General features: G+C 43.9%; 1 protein-coding gene across 1 annotated transcript in view; it reads right to left on the bottom strand.

Annotated features, from left to right (window-relative positions):
• Positions 1-3406: 3406 nt before the first annotated feature.
• The window catches only part of BFSP2 (beaded filament structural protein 2), a 75005-nt gene continuing 58956 nt past the window's right edge, over positions 3407-19455 (bottom strand). Inside the window, exons 5-7 of the mRNA XM_054482310.2 lie at positions 11291-11422; positions 5685-5905; positions 3407-3643 (exon numbers count right to left, since the gene is read on the bottom strand). Of these exons, the coding sequence (XP_054338285.1) occupies positions 3640-3643; positions 5685-5905; positions 11291-11422 (357 nt within the window). The 3' untranslated portion in view covers positions 3407-3639. The remainder of the gene's footprint in view (positions 3644-5684; positions 5906-11290; positions 11423-19455) is intronic.

Here is a 19455-nt window from a genome sequence, read left to right as displayed (position 1 = left end):
TGTCCAAAGAAATTTAGTAGTTTTTCTCATCCATTTTGCAAAGCCATTTCTTTAAGACACAACATGGTTTTTTGTCTAATCCCAGAATTACACTGAAAACTGGACTCCCTGTGGTGCAAATTACCTTCCACTCTCAGAAAGAGCAGGAAAAAATGGAGTATTTCCTCTTGGGCATGATAGCGAAAATTCTGTCAACTCTGCAACACCGCATGTCTATGCTGGGATCTGTTCCTGTTCCTGCTCAACCTTTTGTTCAAAATAACCAGTCAATATGATCCAATCAAACCAGTTACTTCAGCTGAGAAAACAGTTTGCTTTATTTCTTCACTTAGTTTAGTGAAGACTAATTTCTCGAACACGATGGTGCTTTTGTGTCAGGGGACAGAGTTTCCAATCAAGAATGGGTAAAGACACAGTCTGGGTCATCCTTTCCCCTTCTTGTGTATTGGGATGTCCCAACTGGAAGTGCTAGGCAAACCTTTATGAATTGCTTGATTTCAGGTAACTATGTGGGGAATATGAAGTATGGAGTGCTTCTGTCTGATATTATCAGAGCTGCCAGATAATGTTTTAGCATAAGTATGTCTCATGCAACATGTGGGACATACTTATACTAAAAACCTGTTCCTTTTTTTATCTGAAATTTAAATTAAACTGGGCATTCTATATTTTTATTTCCTAAGTCTGGCAATCCCAGATAAGATTCTAGATTTGTCTCCAAAGAAACAACCCATCCTTTTCTCAAAACAAGCAAGACAATGTAAGGGTTTATAAAATAATATCTATGGGGTGTGTGGAGACAATCAGAGACAGGCATGGTGCTTGATGGTTCTTGCTAAATCAACTTGCTGAAAACCAAGTGAGGTCAGACTCAGATGTCTATTTTTATACCTTTGATGACAAAATGAATCTATGAAGGGGTTGTGAAAACTGTAATATGCTGCTCTGTCTGCTTTGCTTTACTTATCCTTTGCATTGTTGATCCTCCAGTGAGCACACCTGCACTCACCAAGGCTGTAAACCCATGAGGGCAGAAACTGGGCCTTCTTTTTATTAGTATCCCCAAAATGCATCAAAATGTCTGGGCACCAGTACATGCTAAGAAGTGTTACAGGTGATCATGAAGGTAAGATTTAAGGATCTTGATATAAAAGAATGTTGAATATGAAAGCCATGGATGCTCTAGTAATCCCATTGGGAGTTCACACAGCCCTCCAGAAGCTAGGCCAGAGGCCAGTGGAGTTGCCTGGTGTGGAAATAGAGCTTGGTTGTGTTTCAGGAGGTGTCCATTGGGAGCCCTGCTCTGGTCTGCTCCAGAACAAATGCTCTGTCCTTGACACCAATACAAGCAGAGCCTCCCCTGCCACCTGTCAGTGAACCACTGCCAAAGCGTAATTGTACTGGGATGTTGTGAGAGGAAGCCTGATTTAAACAAGGCCCTGGCAGAGTTGGGGGGCCAGCAGTGCCTTCTCATACCTGTTAATGAAGCCTCATTAGAAACAGCAAGAGCCTGTGCTGGGAACTGGAAGCACCAGTCTGCCACGGCTCTCCCTGCCAAAGGGTGATTAACTGAATGATTTACGGCAGCTGCTCTTTGAGATGATGGTGCGGAGGAGACCAAGTATGTGCAGTCCTGCACAGCATGCTCTCTGGTGGAAACTCAGGAGGATGCGCAGATCCATTCTCCCCTCTTTCCAGTGGCCGAAACGACTTCCAGGTTCTAAAAACTGCAAGGCCGTTCGGTCTTAGAAGTACCTCCTTTTGATGGCTGACCTTTTGGGGACTGTTACCTTTGAAGCCTCCAGCTACATTTAGGTTAGGAATTTAGGTCTTGCCTGAGGGACCAAAAATTAATAGTAACAAGAAAGACAGAAAAGAAACAGACCTCAGTGTCTTGTGCATCCAACATAGCAAGGCCAGCCACCCACTTTGTTTTCTGGTAAGACTCTTATACCCAGGCGGTTCAATTATGGGCAGCCCCATAGTGTGCAGCTATGGAGATGGATACTTTGCTAAAATGTAGTTTTAGAGTGTCTTGCCTATTTCTATGTCTCAAACAACAAACTGACCTATGTCAAGGGGCTATGCACATTGTAAATAGCGGTTCTGCTCATGTGATCTTTAATACAATTCCTTTGCTTTTGCAGGCCAAAAAGGAAAACCAGTTGTAGCAATTCCAACCAGGATACCATATATCTTGCCTTTTTTTTTTTTTTTTGTGACAGTCTTGCTCTGTTGCCCAGGCTGGAGTGCAGTGGCACAATCTCGGCTTACTGCAACCTCCACCTCCTGGGTTCAAGCGATTCTTCTGCCTCAGCCTCCTGAGTAGCTGGGACTACAGGCTCCCGCCAACAAGCCTGGCTAATTTCTGTATTTTTAGTAGAGACGGGGTTTCACCATATTGGCCAGGCTGGTCTCGAACTCCTGACCTTGTGATCTGCCCACCTTGGCCTCCCAAAGTGCTGGGATTACAGGCATGAGCCACCACGCCTGGCCACCTTGCTTCTCTTATAAGCAATCATTAAGGATAAATAAATGTTCTTTTGTTTGTGCGGGCCTTGGCTATTTGGACCCTCAGGTATGGGGGTTTTCAAATGTACCCGTATTGGATACATCCCTCTGTCTGGATTAGCAGCTCACAAACACAAAGACTCAGCTTGGATATTTTGATCTGTAATTCTGTGTGATAGGTAGACCAACAGAAGTTTGAGGGAGGAATGACAAAATTAAAGTTGGGCTTTTTTTTTTTTTTTCCTTTCAGTTTTAGAGACACTGAGAACCTGTGGTAGGACACAGGTGGTGGTTTCAATTTTAATCAGAAGGCAAGAGAGTCTTGCCTTGGTAGGTGGCAGATGCATGAACTATATTTGGCTGGCTTAGGCTCTGAGAGAACTGGAGAAAGGACCCTGGAAGAAAATTCTGAGGCTGTAAGTGGGGTGAGCAACCACAGTGTAATTAATCCCCCACTTAGATTGAATGGGTTTAGATTGGGCTTAGACTGAAGTTCCCTTTTAACTGATTGAGAGGTGCTCTGCCAATAGCAAGTGAAATGTGTGTGTCTGCACATGAATATGCATGCAGAGTATATTAAAGAGGTCTGAATACTCCATGATGCCTGTAATTATGAAACATGCGATAAAGCACCACACTAATCCCCTCTCGAGCAAGAGTGTTGTTTTTTGTCCCAGACTGCGTCAATCCTGCATGCCATGAGCACTGCTTTTGCATCCACAGCACTTTTATGTTGACAAACCCAAGAGCAGGTGACCCTAGGGAGGCAGATGGCATCACACTCAAGGGAATCCTTCCAGAAGCCTTCAAGCATAGCTCTGTGAGCAAAGGCCAGACAGATAAAGTGATATCCATCTCGACCCTATAGTGAGTTGAACAAGGTGGGCAAACTGGACGCTGCGCACAAAGCATTTATTTGAAGGAGGACAAGAGAGATTGCTCAAGCTACAGACTACTCAGATTAAAGCAGAAGGATCCTCTCCACTTCCAGGAAGCTTTTCAGCTCAAGCTGAATTAACCAGGGAATCCAGCAGGGACTGGAGCTCAGGAGAAAGCTCCTCAAGCAACTTCATGGGTCAGCTGGTGAGGAAGGGTGTTTTCTTCATGAAAAGAGGAAGAGTTTCTCCATCAGCTGAAAGGAAACACATAGGAGTCAGAAGCAATGGGTGAGGAAAATCGGTCATTCTATCACAATAGGGTTACGAGAAAGGGGGCCGTCTCATGAAAGAATCTGGCCTTTGGAACAAGATAGTTTTGGGTTTTAAATCATTACTCCATGGTTATTTGCTGTGAGACCTTGGGCCATGACTTAAGCTCTCTGAGGCTTTGTTTCCTGTCTGTAAAACAGGGATCATGAGGTTGTCTTGGCAGGATTTGGAGGATAAACGAAAATAATCAAGAGTCAGGTCTGCATTGGCACTCACTAAATGAATGTAGCACATAGATTCTTAAGAAGTAACTCAGCCTAACTCACTGCTCTTGCTGTTTGTTTAAACTGACTTTGTGTGTTTATTCAGATGCTCATAGGCATCTGAAAAAAATACTTTGTTAGGAACATCTGGCTTTTATAATCAACAAAAATCAATTCAATAAAAGACAGTTGGAGAGGAGCTGGATGACACATTTTCCATTTGAAAGCACGGCATGGTTAGGTCGCTTCCTTGAGGCTCTCCTGCCTTCTGAATAAAGAGAGGTTACACTGTTGGAGAGAGCAGGAGACCTGGGCTCCCGTCCCAGTGCTGTCTCCGCCTCCTGTGTGATCATGCGCAAATCTTTTTCCACTCTGGGTCTTTGTGTTCTCTCTTGAATCAGGAGGGGTTGGATGATACAATCACTAAGCTGTCTCTATTCCTTATTCAACATATGTCAGAGAAGGGGCCTTGGAGGGAAATAAGAAGGCATAGAACTATGATACAAAATAAGGGCCTGGGTTTCTGGAAAGAGTTGGCAAGGAAGCTAAGGCCCAAGGCTGATGTATATGCCTCCGGAATCCTTATCTATTAAAAAAAGAGAGAGTGCAAGTGTGTGTGTGTAATTATGGCAGACTAACTCAACTCCTATTCCCAACCCCTTGCCTGCCTCCACTATGGAGTCTGGAAAAGCTAAAGAGTTGCTTTCTCAGTCTCCCTTGCAGATGGGTATGGCCAGTATAAGCAGGTTCTGGTCAATGAGATATAAGGGACAGTCCACTGCAAGCCTCCAAATGTCTTTCCTTCACTGATTAAAGGAGAGGGTCACTCAAGAAAAAGCTTTTTTTTTTTTTTTTTTTTTTTTTTTTTGCTGCTGCCTCTTCTCTCCCACTTCTGGCCGCAAATGAGGATGTGATGTTTGGATCTGTGGCTGGCATATGGTAACCATGGGGTGACAAAGATAAAGACAAAAAGCCAATGTTATCATGGTATGTTAGAAAGATGAAAAGAGCTTGAGTCCTTAATGAAATCTTTGAGCAGCCTAGATCACCTGTTTTTGGGACTCTTAAATAAATGGTTTACACATCTTTGCTACTCAGAGTGTAGTCTGTGGAGCAGCAGTATAGTCATCACTTGGGAGCTTGTTAGAAAGGAAGACTCTCAGACCCCACCCCAGACGTACTGAAGCAGAATCTGCATTTAAAAAAGATGCCCAGCTGGGGTGTCACGGCTCACACCTGTAATCCCAGCTATTCTGGAGGCTTAGGTGAGAGGATCACTTGAGCCCAGGGGTTTGAGTCGAGACCAGTCTGGGCAACATACCGAGACGAGACCCTGTATCCAAAAAAAAAAAAAAAAAAAAGATGCCCAGGGTTTTGAGTGCACATTAGTTTCAGGAGCACTGGTTTATAGCCTCATTAATTAGATTCTATTACAAGCAACTGAAACATTCCTAACAGCTATTATGTACGTCCTAGGTATACACATGTATGTGAATGTATGTGTGTATATATACATACATAAATATGCATACATATAGAAAATGTATTAGTATGTGAATATATTATATATATTATTTGTGTATATATAATTCCTTTGTGAATAGGAAAGGAAGGACACAGCTAGGCTGTGGGAATGGGTACCTATGTGAGAGGAAGTCTGGAGTGATTTCTTTTTAAATACTTCTACAGTGTTTGGAAAATAATTATTTTTAAAGCCATGAATATGTATCTCTTGGATAATTGACGCGGAAGCGAGGCTTACCCGCTCTCCTCCCTGTCCAGCAGGGCGTGGTAGGACGCCACGTCCTTCTGCAGCTGGCACTTGCGGGCCAGCAGATGTGCGCGCTCCTGTTGCTGCTGCTCCGCCTCCGCGCGGATTTCGCTGAGCTCCGCCTCCAGCCGGCCGACCACAGCGCCCAGGTTCTGGAGCTCCATGTCATGCCAGTGCTTGGCATCGTGCAAGGTGTTCTCCAGGCCTCGTTTCTACAAAAGAGCGAACCTGGTCCAAACCCGAGGACGACAGGCCGGGCCCTTGAAGAGGGAGGTGTGCAGAGCAGTGGCAGGGGCTGGTGGTAGCCTGAACTATTCCCCTCGTGGCGGGACCTTGCCAGTTATGGAGACTGATGGGGGTTAGTCTTAGTGGCTCCGTGGGAAAAATAAGGAATCCCACCCAGGTCAGACTGTGGATTAGTCTGATTGAATGATCTTTTTGATGGGAGAGAGGGTGAGGGAGGCGAAAAAGAGGAGAGAGGGAGGGAGAAAAGAAAGGGGGTGTGAGGAGAGAGAGGAGCGGGGCAAGAGGGAGAGGGATTGAGAGAGACAAATGAAAGGCTGCTTGCAGGTGTTTCTTCAAAGAAATCTTGTTCTCCGGGGCTTTTTCTTCTGATTTCTTCACTCCCCGGGGGACTCCTTCTCCCTCTGCTGCTGAAACCCCATCCATCATTTGACTAGAACACCATCTCCTCCAGCGTTCTTTCCCGGATCACTGTCGTTAGAATGAATGTCTCTGGCCTTTATATACTCAGCATTTTCCCCTTTGGTGTTTTAGTAGCACATTTTTGCCCATCCCTTTTCCTCTGCCGTCCCTTCACTGTGGGCTTCCCAGTGCCCACCCTGAGCCCGCTTTTTTTCTGAGCAGTGCATCCTGGGTCTGTGTTGGTCTCCATCATACTCATGATTTGAACATACTCATGAGTCATCTCCAGGCCACGTCCTGCTTTGGTAATTCCACCACCAATCTTTCCTTCAGTAGCTGTGGACCTGCCACTGAACTTCTTACTGGAAATATATACTCAGACCTCACATCAAGGTGTCCAAAATGAAGCCACTGGCTGCCTCCTGAACCTGCTGGCTCCTCCTAGTCTAAGCTTCAACTGGTGAACCCATGTGAGCTGGAAACCGGGGAAAGATGTGTTCCTGCTTTCCTTTCTTCTCTTCCTTCCAAATGCAACCATCACAGCCTCCTGTATATTATGAGTCCTGCTTCTTGTATCTCTTGAGAAGTTTTCACATTCTGCAGCCACCATGGCCTGGGATCAGAAGCTTGTCACCTCTCACCTGTGGTACCCTCAGTGGCCTCTTAGCTCATCTCCCCACCTCTAGTTCCTCCTCTTCCTGAGTTCCACACACAAATAGCCACAGTACTCTGTCCAAAGCCCAAACCTGGGCCTGTATCTCCTCTGCTTAAACTCCATTGATGGCTCCCCAGGGCCCCTGATATGGCACACACAGCTGGCCCAGTATGTTTCCATCTTTATCCCCACCCTACAGCAGCGTCAACACTTCAGTCTTGGAGTTTATTTGGTCTGTGTTCTTTCCTCTACCTGCACCATGCTCCTCCATTCCCTCCAGCATCCTAACCTCACTCACTCCTACTCATCCCCAAGTCCAAGCTCAGAGGTAACCTGCCCCAGGAAGCCTTCCTTGAAACTCCTCTGCCGCTACCATCACCAAGCTAGGTTAGGAGACCCTCTGTATTTCCATGGCTCCCCAAGCTCATGCATGCTCTTGAATTTATCACAGTGGGCTAAGCTTGCTCATGGGCACGTCTCTTCCACAAGATGGCGAGACTTGGAAGGAACCAAGTCTCTGTAGTCCCAGCACACAAGTCAGGGCCTGGCACAGAATAGGTTCTTGGTATGTGTGGATTGCCCTGGATGACAGCACTTGTATTATGGTTACACTTATTGCACTATCTGTGTCTCCCCATTAGACTGGAAACTTCTTTCTTCTAATCTTCCCATGTACCATATCCTGAGAACTACAGAGCTAATCAATAAACCTCTTTAAAAAACTGTATCTGTGTTTAACATTTTCCAATAGTTTTAACTATGGTTCACCTATACTTTAGCATCTGGCTTTTTAATATAACACACAAAAAACAAATATCTTTCTAAATTAGATTGAATTAAATTTTGATGCAACAAGTTTCTGTACCCTGTCCTCCAGGAGGAGACTTTTTACACCCTTATGACCACTGTGGATGAAATAGAAAATTCTGTCATGACACCATCTTGAACCATGACTGCTGTTAGCAGGGATCACCATATTACCTTATTTAAATCTTCTTAATTCCATAGGATATGAGAATGTTGAGTCAGATTCTCATCTATCTGAGGCATATTTATAAGAGGCAAAATGTGATCACTAGAAAATAATCTAGATCAGTATCTGGTCTAGGGTTATTATTTAACTAATAGAATCTGAAAACCTTTCTATAGCAGTGAGGATGCAGATATGGCCACCTTGACTTTGAGCATCATTTGTTCCAACCTCCCTGGGTTTTCTCTCTTTGTTTATACATGAAAGTACTTAACTTGTGACTAGTTGTTGTTGACATTGGATTTGTAACATCTGTGATTTGGGAACACGCTTCACAGAATCACAGTTGGATCATCTGTCTATGGTTTTTGCTCCATCTTCTAGATGAGTTTTTCATGTGGCCTGAGGTTTTTCCTTGGTGACTTAGCACCCACTGCCAACAGGGCATTCATTGGAACCCCAGCCAAAGGTTATATGTGTCTTCCATCTCACCCTTAAAGTCCAAATCCAGCTTCCCCACCTAAGTCCCTGATATTCTGTCAGAAAGAGAGGATGCCTGGTTCTCCCAGAGATGCTTGAGCTTGAGTGACTATGATCAGGCTACTGTTGCAGGCAAGTACACTGGCTCAGTCAGCCACACAGACAGCACCAGCAAACGAGCTGAGATCACAGAAGCACACTTATTCTGCAGGTCTCTGGAGATTTGAAGGGACTTTCTGCGATTGCAAAATCCTCCAGAAAGTAAAATAGTGAACTTCTGTGACTTCTGGCCTTGAATTCTATTCCTGATTTGAGTTGACTGGACACAGAGTTCAGCAGGTCTTAAGCACCATTATTAGTGCCTAGCTTCCAATGCAAATAGTGCCTTATTGGCAAAGGGGGCCGAAAGTCTCGCCAGCTTGGCTGTCTGAAGCTTATATAAGCTGTGGGGGCCTTGTGTGTGCACAGATCGCTCTGACAGAATAACAGGAATGGCTGGATGAACTTCCTGTATCTGAAAACTGTATGAGAGTTTGTTACCTATTTTGTCCCAATCTGTGCTTTTCACCTTGGCTGCAAGGCCCCGTAACCAGAACGATAATCTACCAGAACCAGCAGGGAACAGAGGCAGCCTGTTCTGGGCTATGGGCATAGAGAGAATGGCACTACTCTGAAGTTTTCTGGTTGAGAGTGTAAATTATTTTTCCATATTTTTCCCAACAGTTAGGACCATGGGTTTAAGTGAGGTGACCAGGTGGCTGGTGATGCCAACTTGGAGTTACTGTACTAGTATCTATTATAGCAATTTTATATGATAATTAATAATAGATGGCGTTTATTGACTGCTCACTAACTGCCAGGCACTGTGCTAAGGGCTTGACATACATTATCAAATTAATCATCTCAATGACTTTATGAGGTAAATTCTATTACGATCCTAAAGTGGCTCACCCTTGCATTGGCAGCTACAACAATGATCTTCACTCCACAATCGCTTTCTCAATGTGACCTTGCCATTGTCTCATCAAGAAGTTGAATTTATTTCTCTCCCTGTTGAATCTAGGATAGTCTTGTGACTGCTTTGACCACTACAATGTGGTATAAGTGATGTTCAGAGACTTTCAAGCCCAGGTGTTAAGAGGCCTGGTAGCTTCTGTGCTCACTCAAGTGCTATATCAGAAGTTTGACTATGTCAGGCTGTCATGATATGAGGAGTTCTAAGCTAACTACATGGAGCGGTCACAGGGAGAGAGAAAAAGAGATGCACAATTGAGTCACCAGACAAGCTAAATGAAGAAGCCATTTTTGGGTGTTCCAGCCCCAGCAGAGGCCACATGATACAGAGAAGAGTTATCCCTGCTGAATTCTGCCTAAATCACAGGAGAGAACAAGTGATTCACTGTTGTCTTAAGCTACTAAGACAGTAACTAGATATGATAGCCAAAATAGATCCTCACTTTACAAGTGAGAAAATGAAAGCTCTGCTCATTCACATAGCTAGTGGGTGAGTAGAGCACCCACCACGAAGTCTACCTCCTGACTCCCACAGCAGGGGTGCTCTGTCCCATCTGCCACCCCCTCACATTTATATCAGCTCCTCCACTGAGGCCACATTAACTCTTTGGAGGCAGGCACCATATCTAATTAGTTTTATGTCCCCAAAGCACTTGGTACAGTTCCAGGAACATAGCAAGTTCTCAAAATAATGCTAATAGTCAGAAGAGCATGTTCATGTGCATCCACACATTGGATCCCCCTAGAAACACTGAGAAGTGGGCTGGACTGTGACTATCATACCCATTTTGCAGAAGAGGAAACTGTGGTTCAGGGATTTGCCTATTTACCCAAGGGATAAATGGAGGAGCTGAGCCCTTCTGACTCTATTACTCTTGATTTTCCTCCCCTCAGATCCTCAGATCCTTTTCTTATACATGTTTGCACGGACCTACATCCTATCATGTGCCTCACTGACTCCAGGCCATCTCAGCTGCACAAGGATTACATGGACCAACCTTTGATTTGCACCAACAAAGCTGTAGTTAGAACAACGCAAATGACCTCCTGGAGGGGACATCTAAGAAAAGCTGTGTTTAACACCCAAATAGAACTTCCATCCATCCCAGAGATCAGAGAGTGGATTGCTTCATTATTAATACATTTTATTATTTTAATAATTATTTTAATCAATAATAATTAATAATGAAAGAGACATGCTTGCAAATCACAGTGAGTCTGAGAGCTTACTAGATGTCTCAGGTTGGGTTCTCCAGAAGCAGAGCCTGAGTTAGGGATCCTGGAACTCGCAAATCGTTAAGGAGTACTCTCAGGAAAAGGGGCAGTGAGGAAAGCAGGACAGGGCAGAGGAAGACACTAAGCGAGGATGTGGTCTCTGGAATCTGGCTACAGCCTGGTCCTATGGAGAGCTCTATAGCATGGAGCTAGCTCCATGTTGAAGCAAGAGGGCTGGGCTTTTAAAGCCCCCTCTTAGTCACTGGCTGAGGGTTGGGGGGCAGGGCCTAACCTCCTGGGCCAGGTGTCCTCAGAGTGGGTAAGGGACAGGTCTCTGGAGCAGTGGGGCAGCTGAAAAGGGGCGGCTGCGGATGTTAACAGTCAACATTTACAGCAGCAGCCTGGTAAGAGATATTTCTGTGGGGCACTACAGTGTCTATTGCACCTGCTGCGATTCAGTATCTGATGATCCTTGGGAGTCAGAAGACATTTCAGGCCTCAAAACTCATATGCTGTGAGATGGGAATCCCCTGGAAACTATGATCCATAATACTGGAATTTGACAGTAGAGAGTTAAAATTAGCACAGGGATGCCAGGTCTTTCCTTGGCCCACTTACCAGGGCACGTAAGGATTCTGTCTCAGCCTGGAGGCTCTGGACTTGGCACGAAGTGTTGTGTAACTCCACCCTGAGGGCAGCTGCCAGCTTCTCCTCCTGGGTCTGGGACATGTGGGCCACCTCCGCCTGTTGCTGTGGAGAGTCCGGTCTCAGTATGAGAGGTGATGATCAGGAGCTGAGCCCATCCTTCCTTCCCAGCCTTTCTAATCACCACTCCACTGCCTCTAACCAGAGGAAATACAGCTGTCACGTTGAAACATTTTTGTTTTGTTTTGTTTTGTTTTGAGATGAAGTCTCGCTCTGTAGCCCAGGCTGGAGTGCAGTGGTGCTATCTCAGCTCACCACAACTTCCTCCTCCTGGGTTCAAGCAATTCTCCTGACTTCAGTAGCTGGGATTACAGGTGCCCACCACCACGCCCGGCTAATTTTTTTTTTGTATTTTTAGTAGAGACGGGGTTTCACCATGTTGGCCAGACTGGTCTTGAACTCCTGACCTCAGGTAATCTGCCCACCTCGGCCTCCCAAAGTGCTAGGATTACAGGTGTGAGCCACCACGCCCGGCTGGAAATGTCTTTTTTTTAAAACAGATCCCTTCACCAACTTGTATACACAAATGTATTTATTTTGAACATACGATGCCTGCAAATGAAATACAATTCAAAAGATTTCCTACAGACTATATAGAAAGTCTCATTTTCTCCTGTGTCCTAATTATCCAGTTCTCTTGTTTCTAGTTTCTTATTCCTCTTTCCAGAAATAGTTTATATATTTATAAATAAATATGTATTGCCCCCGCCTTGCTTAGGTACTTAATGTATCTTAGAAATTATTCTATATCAGTATATATTAGGTTGGTGCAAAAGTGATTGCAGTTTTCGCCGCTACTTTCAATGGCAGAGACAGCAATTAATTTTGCACCAACCTAATAGAAATTGAGTACATTCTTTTTAGCGGCTGCACAGTGTTGTCTTATTTGGAAGGGCTGCAATGTACTTAGAAGTCTCTGCTGGTGGACACTCAGATTGTTTCTAGTCTTTCTTTCCCTATTACAAACAATGGTGCAAAGAAAAAGCTTAGATCCCTTATTTTTCATACAAGAGCATGTCTTTGAGAAAGTAGTTCTTGTATTAGAACTGCTGATTAGAAAGGGTATATATTTTTAATTTTGGTGAACAGTGGCAAATTTCCCTTCGGAAAACTTGAAATCCGTTTGAGCATTGTAAGACAGTGCCAGTTGTCCCATATCGCCCTCAAACAAGGAGTTATCCAGCTTGATCTCTGTCAATCTGATAGTCCCTGTTTCTTTCCTTGTGAAACAGGCTAGACCATATGTCTAGCCGCAACTGTGACCCAGACAAAGGGAAGCTCTGTGTTTTTAACTTCTCCCCAGAGCAAGATGGACAGAGTCTGATCCCTCCCCATATATTCAGGGGAGCAGGTCATTGTTACTCCTCTTTTCTGGGGAAAAGATGAAAAATGAGAGATCATCCCCATTTTCTTCAATGCAGTCTGATGGAACATCTCCTAGCCAAGAATGTAGGAGGGAAAAAACCCTACTTTCCTAGGTTACGGTTTTCTGGAATTACCATTTTTACCACATATGAATATTTATTTACAGAATAGTCCAAAGACAGTCCAATCTAATGGACTGGCTAGAACCCCAAGTCAAGGCTGGGTGCAGTGGCTCATGCCTGTAATCCCAGCACTTTGGGAGGCCGAGGTGGGTGGATCACCTGAGGTCAGGAGTTCAAGACCAGACTGACCAATATGGTGAAAACCCGTCTCTACTAAAAATACAAAAATTAGCCAGGCATGGTGGTAGCGTGAGCCTGTAGTCCCAGCTACTCGGGAAGCTGAGACAGAGAATTTTTGATCCCAGGAGGCGGAGGTTGCAGTGAGCCGAGATGGCACCACTGCACTCCAGCCTGGGTGACAGTGAGACTCCGTCTCAAAAAAAAAAAAGAAAAAAAAAAAGAAACCCCAAGTCAAGAGGCTCATAGCTCAGTAGTAGCACCTCCAATTCTTACTGTTTGGTCTTTACAGAGCCCAAAGAATGACCATTAAAGGCTTTGAAGCCGCTGAAGGAGAACAGAAGCCTTGGACCCAGCTCTGACTGGTTAGCCAACAGCTAGTGTCCCTAAGCCATCATTCAGCCTCTCAGAGTCTCAGTTTCTGCCCATGGAACACAGACCACAATGAATGGAGAATGATACTCATAATCATATAATGACTCCCTCCTGCGGTCACTGTGAGGCTTCTAGCAGATTAAGTATGCTGAAGCCTTCAGAATCTTAAAAGCATGAAAACACTGGCTGTATATATTTTCCAAATGTAAAAATAATAGTGGCCAACAAATAACTTTTGTTATTTAATAGTTAAATAACAAAGTGGTAATAGTTGAATGCTACTACGAAGAGTTAAATATTTCATAACAGTTAAATAATAATAGTTAAATACTACTAATAATAACGAATATGTATTAGGCACTTATTCTGTGCCAAGCACATTGTTAACAGTTTTAATCGATTATCTAATTTAATCTTTACAACCCTACGAAGGAGATGTCATTATTATCCTCATAGGAAACTGAGGCACAGGGAGATTGAGTTATTTGCTCAAGATTATATGGCCAATGAGAGACAGAAACAGGATTCCAGCCCAGCAGCAGACCCAGAGATGTGCTCTCAACTAGTATTTAATGCTGTCATCTCCACCAGTCTACCAATTTAAGATCCCTAAAATTGGAGGTATCTTCCCCAAACTCAGGTGGATCATTCTGAAGTATACTCCTTATCTTCCAAGTTCTTATGATCAGTACCCCAGTTTTTCTCCCCTCTTTGGGGTTGGGGTCCTGGCCAGATGGGCTGTGTAGGTAGGTGGGAGGCAGGAGATGGGGCATCCTGGAAGACAAATGGAGTCAGAAAATGTAGCTACAGACAGTGGCGGGGAGCAGTAGTGAGCTAGGACTGGCTCCTAACAGCTCATAGGAGCTGATTTTTAAATTTTCATGAATGTTGTAAGTTGACTGCTAAACACAGCCATCATTAGAAATTAAATTATATTGTTACTGGTAACTGTAACAGAGGTAGCTAATAGGTAGCCAGTCAGACATGAACGGGGGGGAGAGGCACCCCCACAACCAACTAAGAATGTCAGGTGACCATCAGGTGATGCTTAGGTGGTTGTTAACAGTCTCTCTAAAATAATAACTTGTCACAGCTGGCAGGGAAAAGCAGTCTCCCTAAAGATAGAAAAAACCTGAAACTGATGATCAGCAACTTCCTGATAAGATCTCAGGAGTTGGGCAAGTGAGCTCAAGCATGCACACTAAGAGGCAAAATGGCAGAGTTAAACTGGTATATGACCTCCTAGGGGCATTTAGCTGGTAAGAGAAGAATGCCTCAAATGAGCATGTGTACAACTCCAGTAAACACCCTGCGCATGCTCCCCTCCAAAGTGCTAGCAGGCCATCGCACATGCGGACACCCCACACCAAGTGGGGAATCAGGGGAGAAGGGATGAAAGATCCCAGAAGCATGCCAACGTATAAATCCCCAAGCCAAAAGGTCAAACTGCGCACTTGTCTTTCAAGTTGCCTGCTTGGCCCTCTTCCAGGTGTATTTCCTTCCTTTTGTTTCTGCTCTAGAGTTTTTTGTTTTGTTTTGTTTTGAGATGAAGTCTTGCTCTTGTCCCCCAGGCTGGAGTGCGATGGCGCGATCTCAGCTCACCGCAACCTCTGCCTCCCAGGTTCAAGCAATTCTCCTGCCTCAGCCTCCCAAGTAGCTGAGATTACAGGTGCCTGCCACCATGCCAGGCTAATTTTTGTATTTTTAGTAGAGATGGGGTTTCTCCATGTTGGCCAGGCTGATTTCGAACTCCTGACCTCAGTTGATCCACCGGCTTCAGCTTCCCAAAGTGCTGGGATTACAGGCATTAGCCACTGTGCCCGGTCTCTGCTCTAGAGTTTTTAAATAAACTCTCACTCCTGTTCTAAAACTTGCCTCGGTCTGCTTTATGCTTTATGCTTCTTCTGCTTTATGCCCTTCAGTCGAATTCTTTCTTCTGAGGAGGCAAGAATTGAAGTTGCTTCATAACCCCTACAGATTTGCCACCGGTAACAAATAATGTGAGTGACTTTTTGCTTAATCAGAAATTAGTAATCAAGCATTTTTTGTAGTCTGATTGTGATACTATTGTTGATGATAGAATTATAAAAAATGGTTGGTGAATTTTCCAAGAAATAGCAAGTCATGCTGAAGTTATAGGTGTAATTGAAATAGCAAAGTATTTTGTCTTAAAATTTGTGTTATTTCTAAAATTATCTATAAAAAAATCAGTGGAAATTGTTACATTACATATAAAAAAATCAGTGGAAATTGTTACATTATATATAAAAAAATCAGTGGAAATTGTTACATTACCCTTAAGCAGTATTGTGAATTTGATTGGCACGTATATACATATACATACATTTCACCCAGAAAGCAGTTGTGAAACATTTACCATCACTCCATGGGAAAGAGCCAGGGAAGGAATGGAGGCAAGTTTCAAAGCCTTGGTGGGCAGGTCTAGTGTAAAGCTGCTGGCCAAGGCTATAGCCACAGTCCCTCACATGATTTGTCCCCTCTCAATCCAGTGAGTGGCTTCCGTGACATTTACTGGTCTCTTGGCTGAAACACTATGTCTTAGTTTCATTAGCAAAAATACTGTATTTAGGTGTTTCTCAAATGTTCTTGGACCACTGACATGGTTTTTCACACTATCTTAATACTCATTCATGCTATTTTTATTTAAACCAATTCACTCTTTCTTTACAAATAAACGTGTTTAAAATGGAAACTGTAGGTTAGTTATCTGTAAACTGTAGGTTAGTTTAAAATGGAAACTGTAGGTTAAATGCGCATCAGCATCACCTTAGGATCTTGTGAAAATGTGGGCTCTGATGCAGGGGATCCTGAGTACAGCTCAGAAATCTGCACTCCCAGGTGATGCCTGGTCCATGGAAGCAAAATTCTAGATTGCTACAGAAACCAATGAAACAGTATCCCTTGCAGTGGGTAGAGGATAACTAAAAAATTAATAAAGTTGTAACAAACCACTGTTATTAAATTCCAGCTACCATTGACTGCCAAGCTGCTAAGTCCTGAGGCCTGCTTTCTCTTTGTGGAAAGGGGAGATAAATAAGTACAACAGAGGTGTTAAAGACCTCCCAGCACTGAACAAAGGCTTTCTTCTAGTTTAAGATTGAAAGAGCAAAAGAATGTAATTTGATCACTGCAAGTTTTAAAGTCACTGTGTTCCTTCTCAAATCATCTCACCACAAGAGATACTTCCCACTTAATTGCTTTAACTCACCTAAAGTAACCACTACTAAAAGTAATTCACCTAAAAGTATTACACATTTTTATCCAATGGCTTTTTAGATTTGTGCTTTCTGGTTATTATAACTCTATTTCTGTTTCCATTTCAACCCTGTGCCTCCAGATTTCTTCTCATAGACCAGATAGTAGGTGTGTCATCTAGCCCCTGAGGATAGGAAGGTGGGGCTGTGTTTTGTTGCCCAGTGCAGTTGTTAGGGTGTGTGATGAAATTCAAATATGTTGATCCCTAGGCTTTGAAACTGCACAGGACCTGAGCCGCCCGTGTTTGCACTCCAGCAGCGTAGGAGTGCAATTACTTCTGGGGCAGGAGAGCATGTCGACATTTTGAAACATAATAAAGATTTTCAAATTTCAAAAATTTCAAATTAAATTAGCATGTTTTTGCACATGAAGGATGTGAGAAGAGAAAAGCAATGTGTTCTGAGTAAGTAATAATTAAGTATTTGAGGGCCTGACTCTTGAAGATACAAATGAGGACTGGGAAAGAGGAAAAGAACCATCTCCAAGTCCAAACCTGACCCACTTTGCTGATTAGGATGGCCATTCCTAAAAACACCCTTGGCAATGACCCAGAACTGACAGAAACGCTACCTTGCAATGTGAGGGGAAGGCGAGTGTTCAGGAGGAGGGAGAGTGAGGAGAGAGAATGATGATACTTCCTGGTCTTTGAAATTGCAAGTGCATTCTCAGCAGATCACGTATCCAGATGAGCTGTCAGCCTCATGTGTCTTCTGCCTTTCACTAAGCAGTTGCTGTGCAGGTTTGAGCAAGTCACTCGAGCACTCTGGTTTTTGCAACTGGTGATCAATTGCTTTATATGAGCATTGTTCTATTGCAGAATGCAGCTACCTGCCTTGGCTCTTAAGCACTTTTCAGATTTCATGAGATTATGCTAATATCATCATGCTGTTCATGGAGAAAGGTAAACAATGGTCTCTTGGGAATACAGGGGTTCCCTATCTTGTGTCATAGAAGAATCCCACAAGGAGGGCACAGACCCTTGGTTTGAAAAGCTCCCAACAGAAGTCTGGCATAACTTTTAGCCCCCCAGGACAAAGGCCTCTCCAACCTCACATTCCACAAGATGTCACTTATTTATTCTTAAAAATGAAATCAGCTGGGCATGGTGGCTCACATCTGCAATCCCAGCACTTTGGGAGGCCAAAGCAGAAAGATTGCTTGAGGCCAGTAGTTCAAGACTAGCCTGGGCAACATACTGAAATCCTGTTTCTACAAAAAAATCTTTTAAAAACCAAATTAAGGTCCCCCCATTCATGTGGTCTGTCCAGTTCAAACTAACAGTTAAGAGTGTGGATTCTGGAGTCAGAATGTGTAATTTGAATCCCAGTGTTGCCACTTTCTAAGTGTGTAATTTTGGGCAAATTACCTAACCTCTTTGTGCTTCAGTTTCCTCCTCTATAAAATGCTAAAATCACAATACCTATCTCATGTTGGGAAGATTAAATGAGAATGTACCTGTAGGGTGCTTAGAATCCTTGGTAGATGCTCCATAAAAGCTTGGCTGGCTCTGCTTTTGTGGAAAATTTCATCCTGCCTTGTAGAAGAGTAGCCTTTCTACCCATTTCTTGCCTCCCACAGGTACACCAGCCAACGTCCACACTGGACTGTGGGTTCCTTATTTATAGAAACAACTTCTTACTCACCCCTCTGCCCCTTTTGGAGACCTAACATAGCTTTTTACACCTAGAATGTGCTCAACAATATTTATCGAAGGTTTACAATGTAGGTCAGGCACATGCTAGGGACTAGGGAAGAAGAGGAGAATCTACCAGGAATAGAATGAGATCAAATCTCCTTTTCATTAAGAGGATCAGCTATCGTTATTATAACAGTTGTAAGTCATTTTACAGTTATGTGGTGTCATATGTTATTTAGCTAAGGATAGCTTTTGACAGCCAGCACACACTCCCGACCTTCCTCAGCCAGATGTAGGATTTATTTGGGAGAAGGCTGGATGCCATCCAGTCTGCACTAGCGACACGGGCTCTCCTCAGCAGGGATTAAAAAGAAGTGCACGCCTCACTCAGTGAAACTTCAACACTGGCAGAGGAGCTGGCCCAGCTAGGCTACAAGTTTCTCTGTGAGTTTACACCAGAACTGCCCAGCTATTGAAGCTGCTGTTTGAGTGTAGGACCAATTCCCAGCCTCCGCTGAAGCTGCCAAACAAAACACAGAGGAATAAATGGCTTTGTGACCTTGCTGCCCCCTTGGTAATAAGTAAGCTCATCCTCTTGATAAAATCGGCTGAAGAGGCTCAGCAATGAGTCTAATTCTAAAGACAAAAATAGATTTTTCTATTATTTTATTTTGAGACGGGGTCTCACTCTGTTGCCCAGGCTGGAGTGCAGTGGTAAGATCATAGCTCACCACAGCTTCGACCTCTTGAGTTCAAGCAGTTCTCCTGCCTCAGCCTGCTGAGTAGCTAGGACTACAGTTGCATGCTTCTACACCTGACCAATTAAAAAAAATTTTTTTTGTAGAGGTGGGGTCTTGCTATGTTGCCCAGGCTGATCTCAAACTCCTGGCCTCAAGGGATCCTCCTGCCTCAGCATTCCAAAGCACCAGGTTTACAGGCATAAGCCACTGTGCCTGGCCAGTCCTTACACTTTTTATGGGAAAGATCTATTTAAAAATATCTAAGATATGCTTTGAGATCAGCACAATCAGGTAGTCTGGGACGAGCGTTCTTTGAAGTCAGGGACTTCAGGAACCATAGCATCAAGTCAGGGCCTTGCACCTGGTTTGTCCTTGACAAATGGATTT

The sequence above is a fragment of the Pongo pygmaeus genome, chromosome 2 (genome assembly GCF_028885625.2).
Source record: "Pongo pygmaeus isolate AG05252 chromosome 2, NHGRI_mPonPyg2-v2.0_pri, whole genome shotgun sequence".
NCBI lineage: Eukaryota > Metazoa > Chordata > Mammalia > Primates > Hominidae > Pongo > Pongo pygmaeus.
This window is presented reverse-complemented; position numbering and strand designations above follow the sequence as displayed.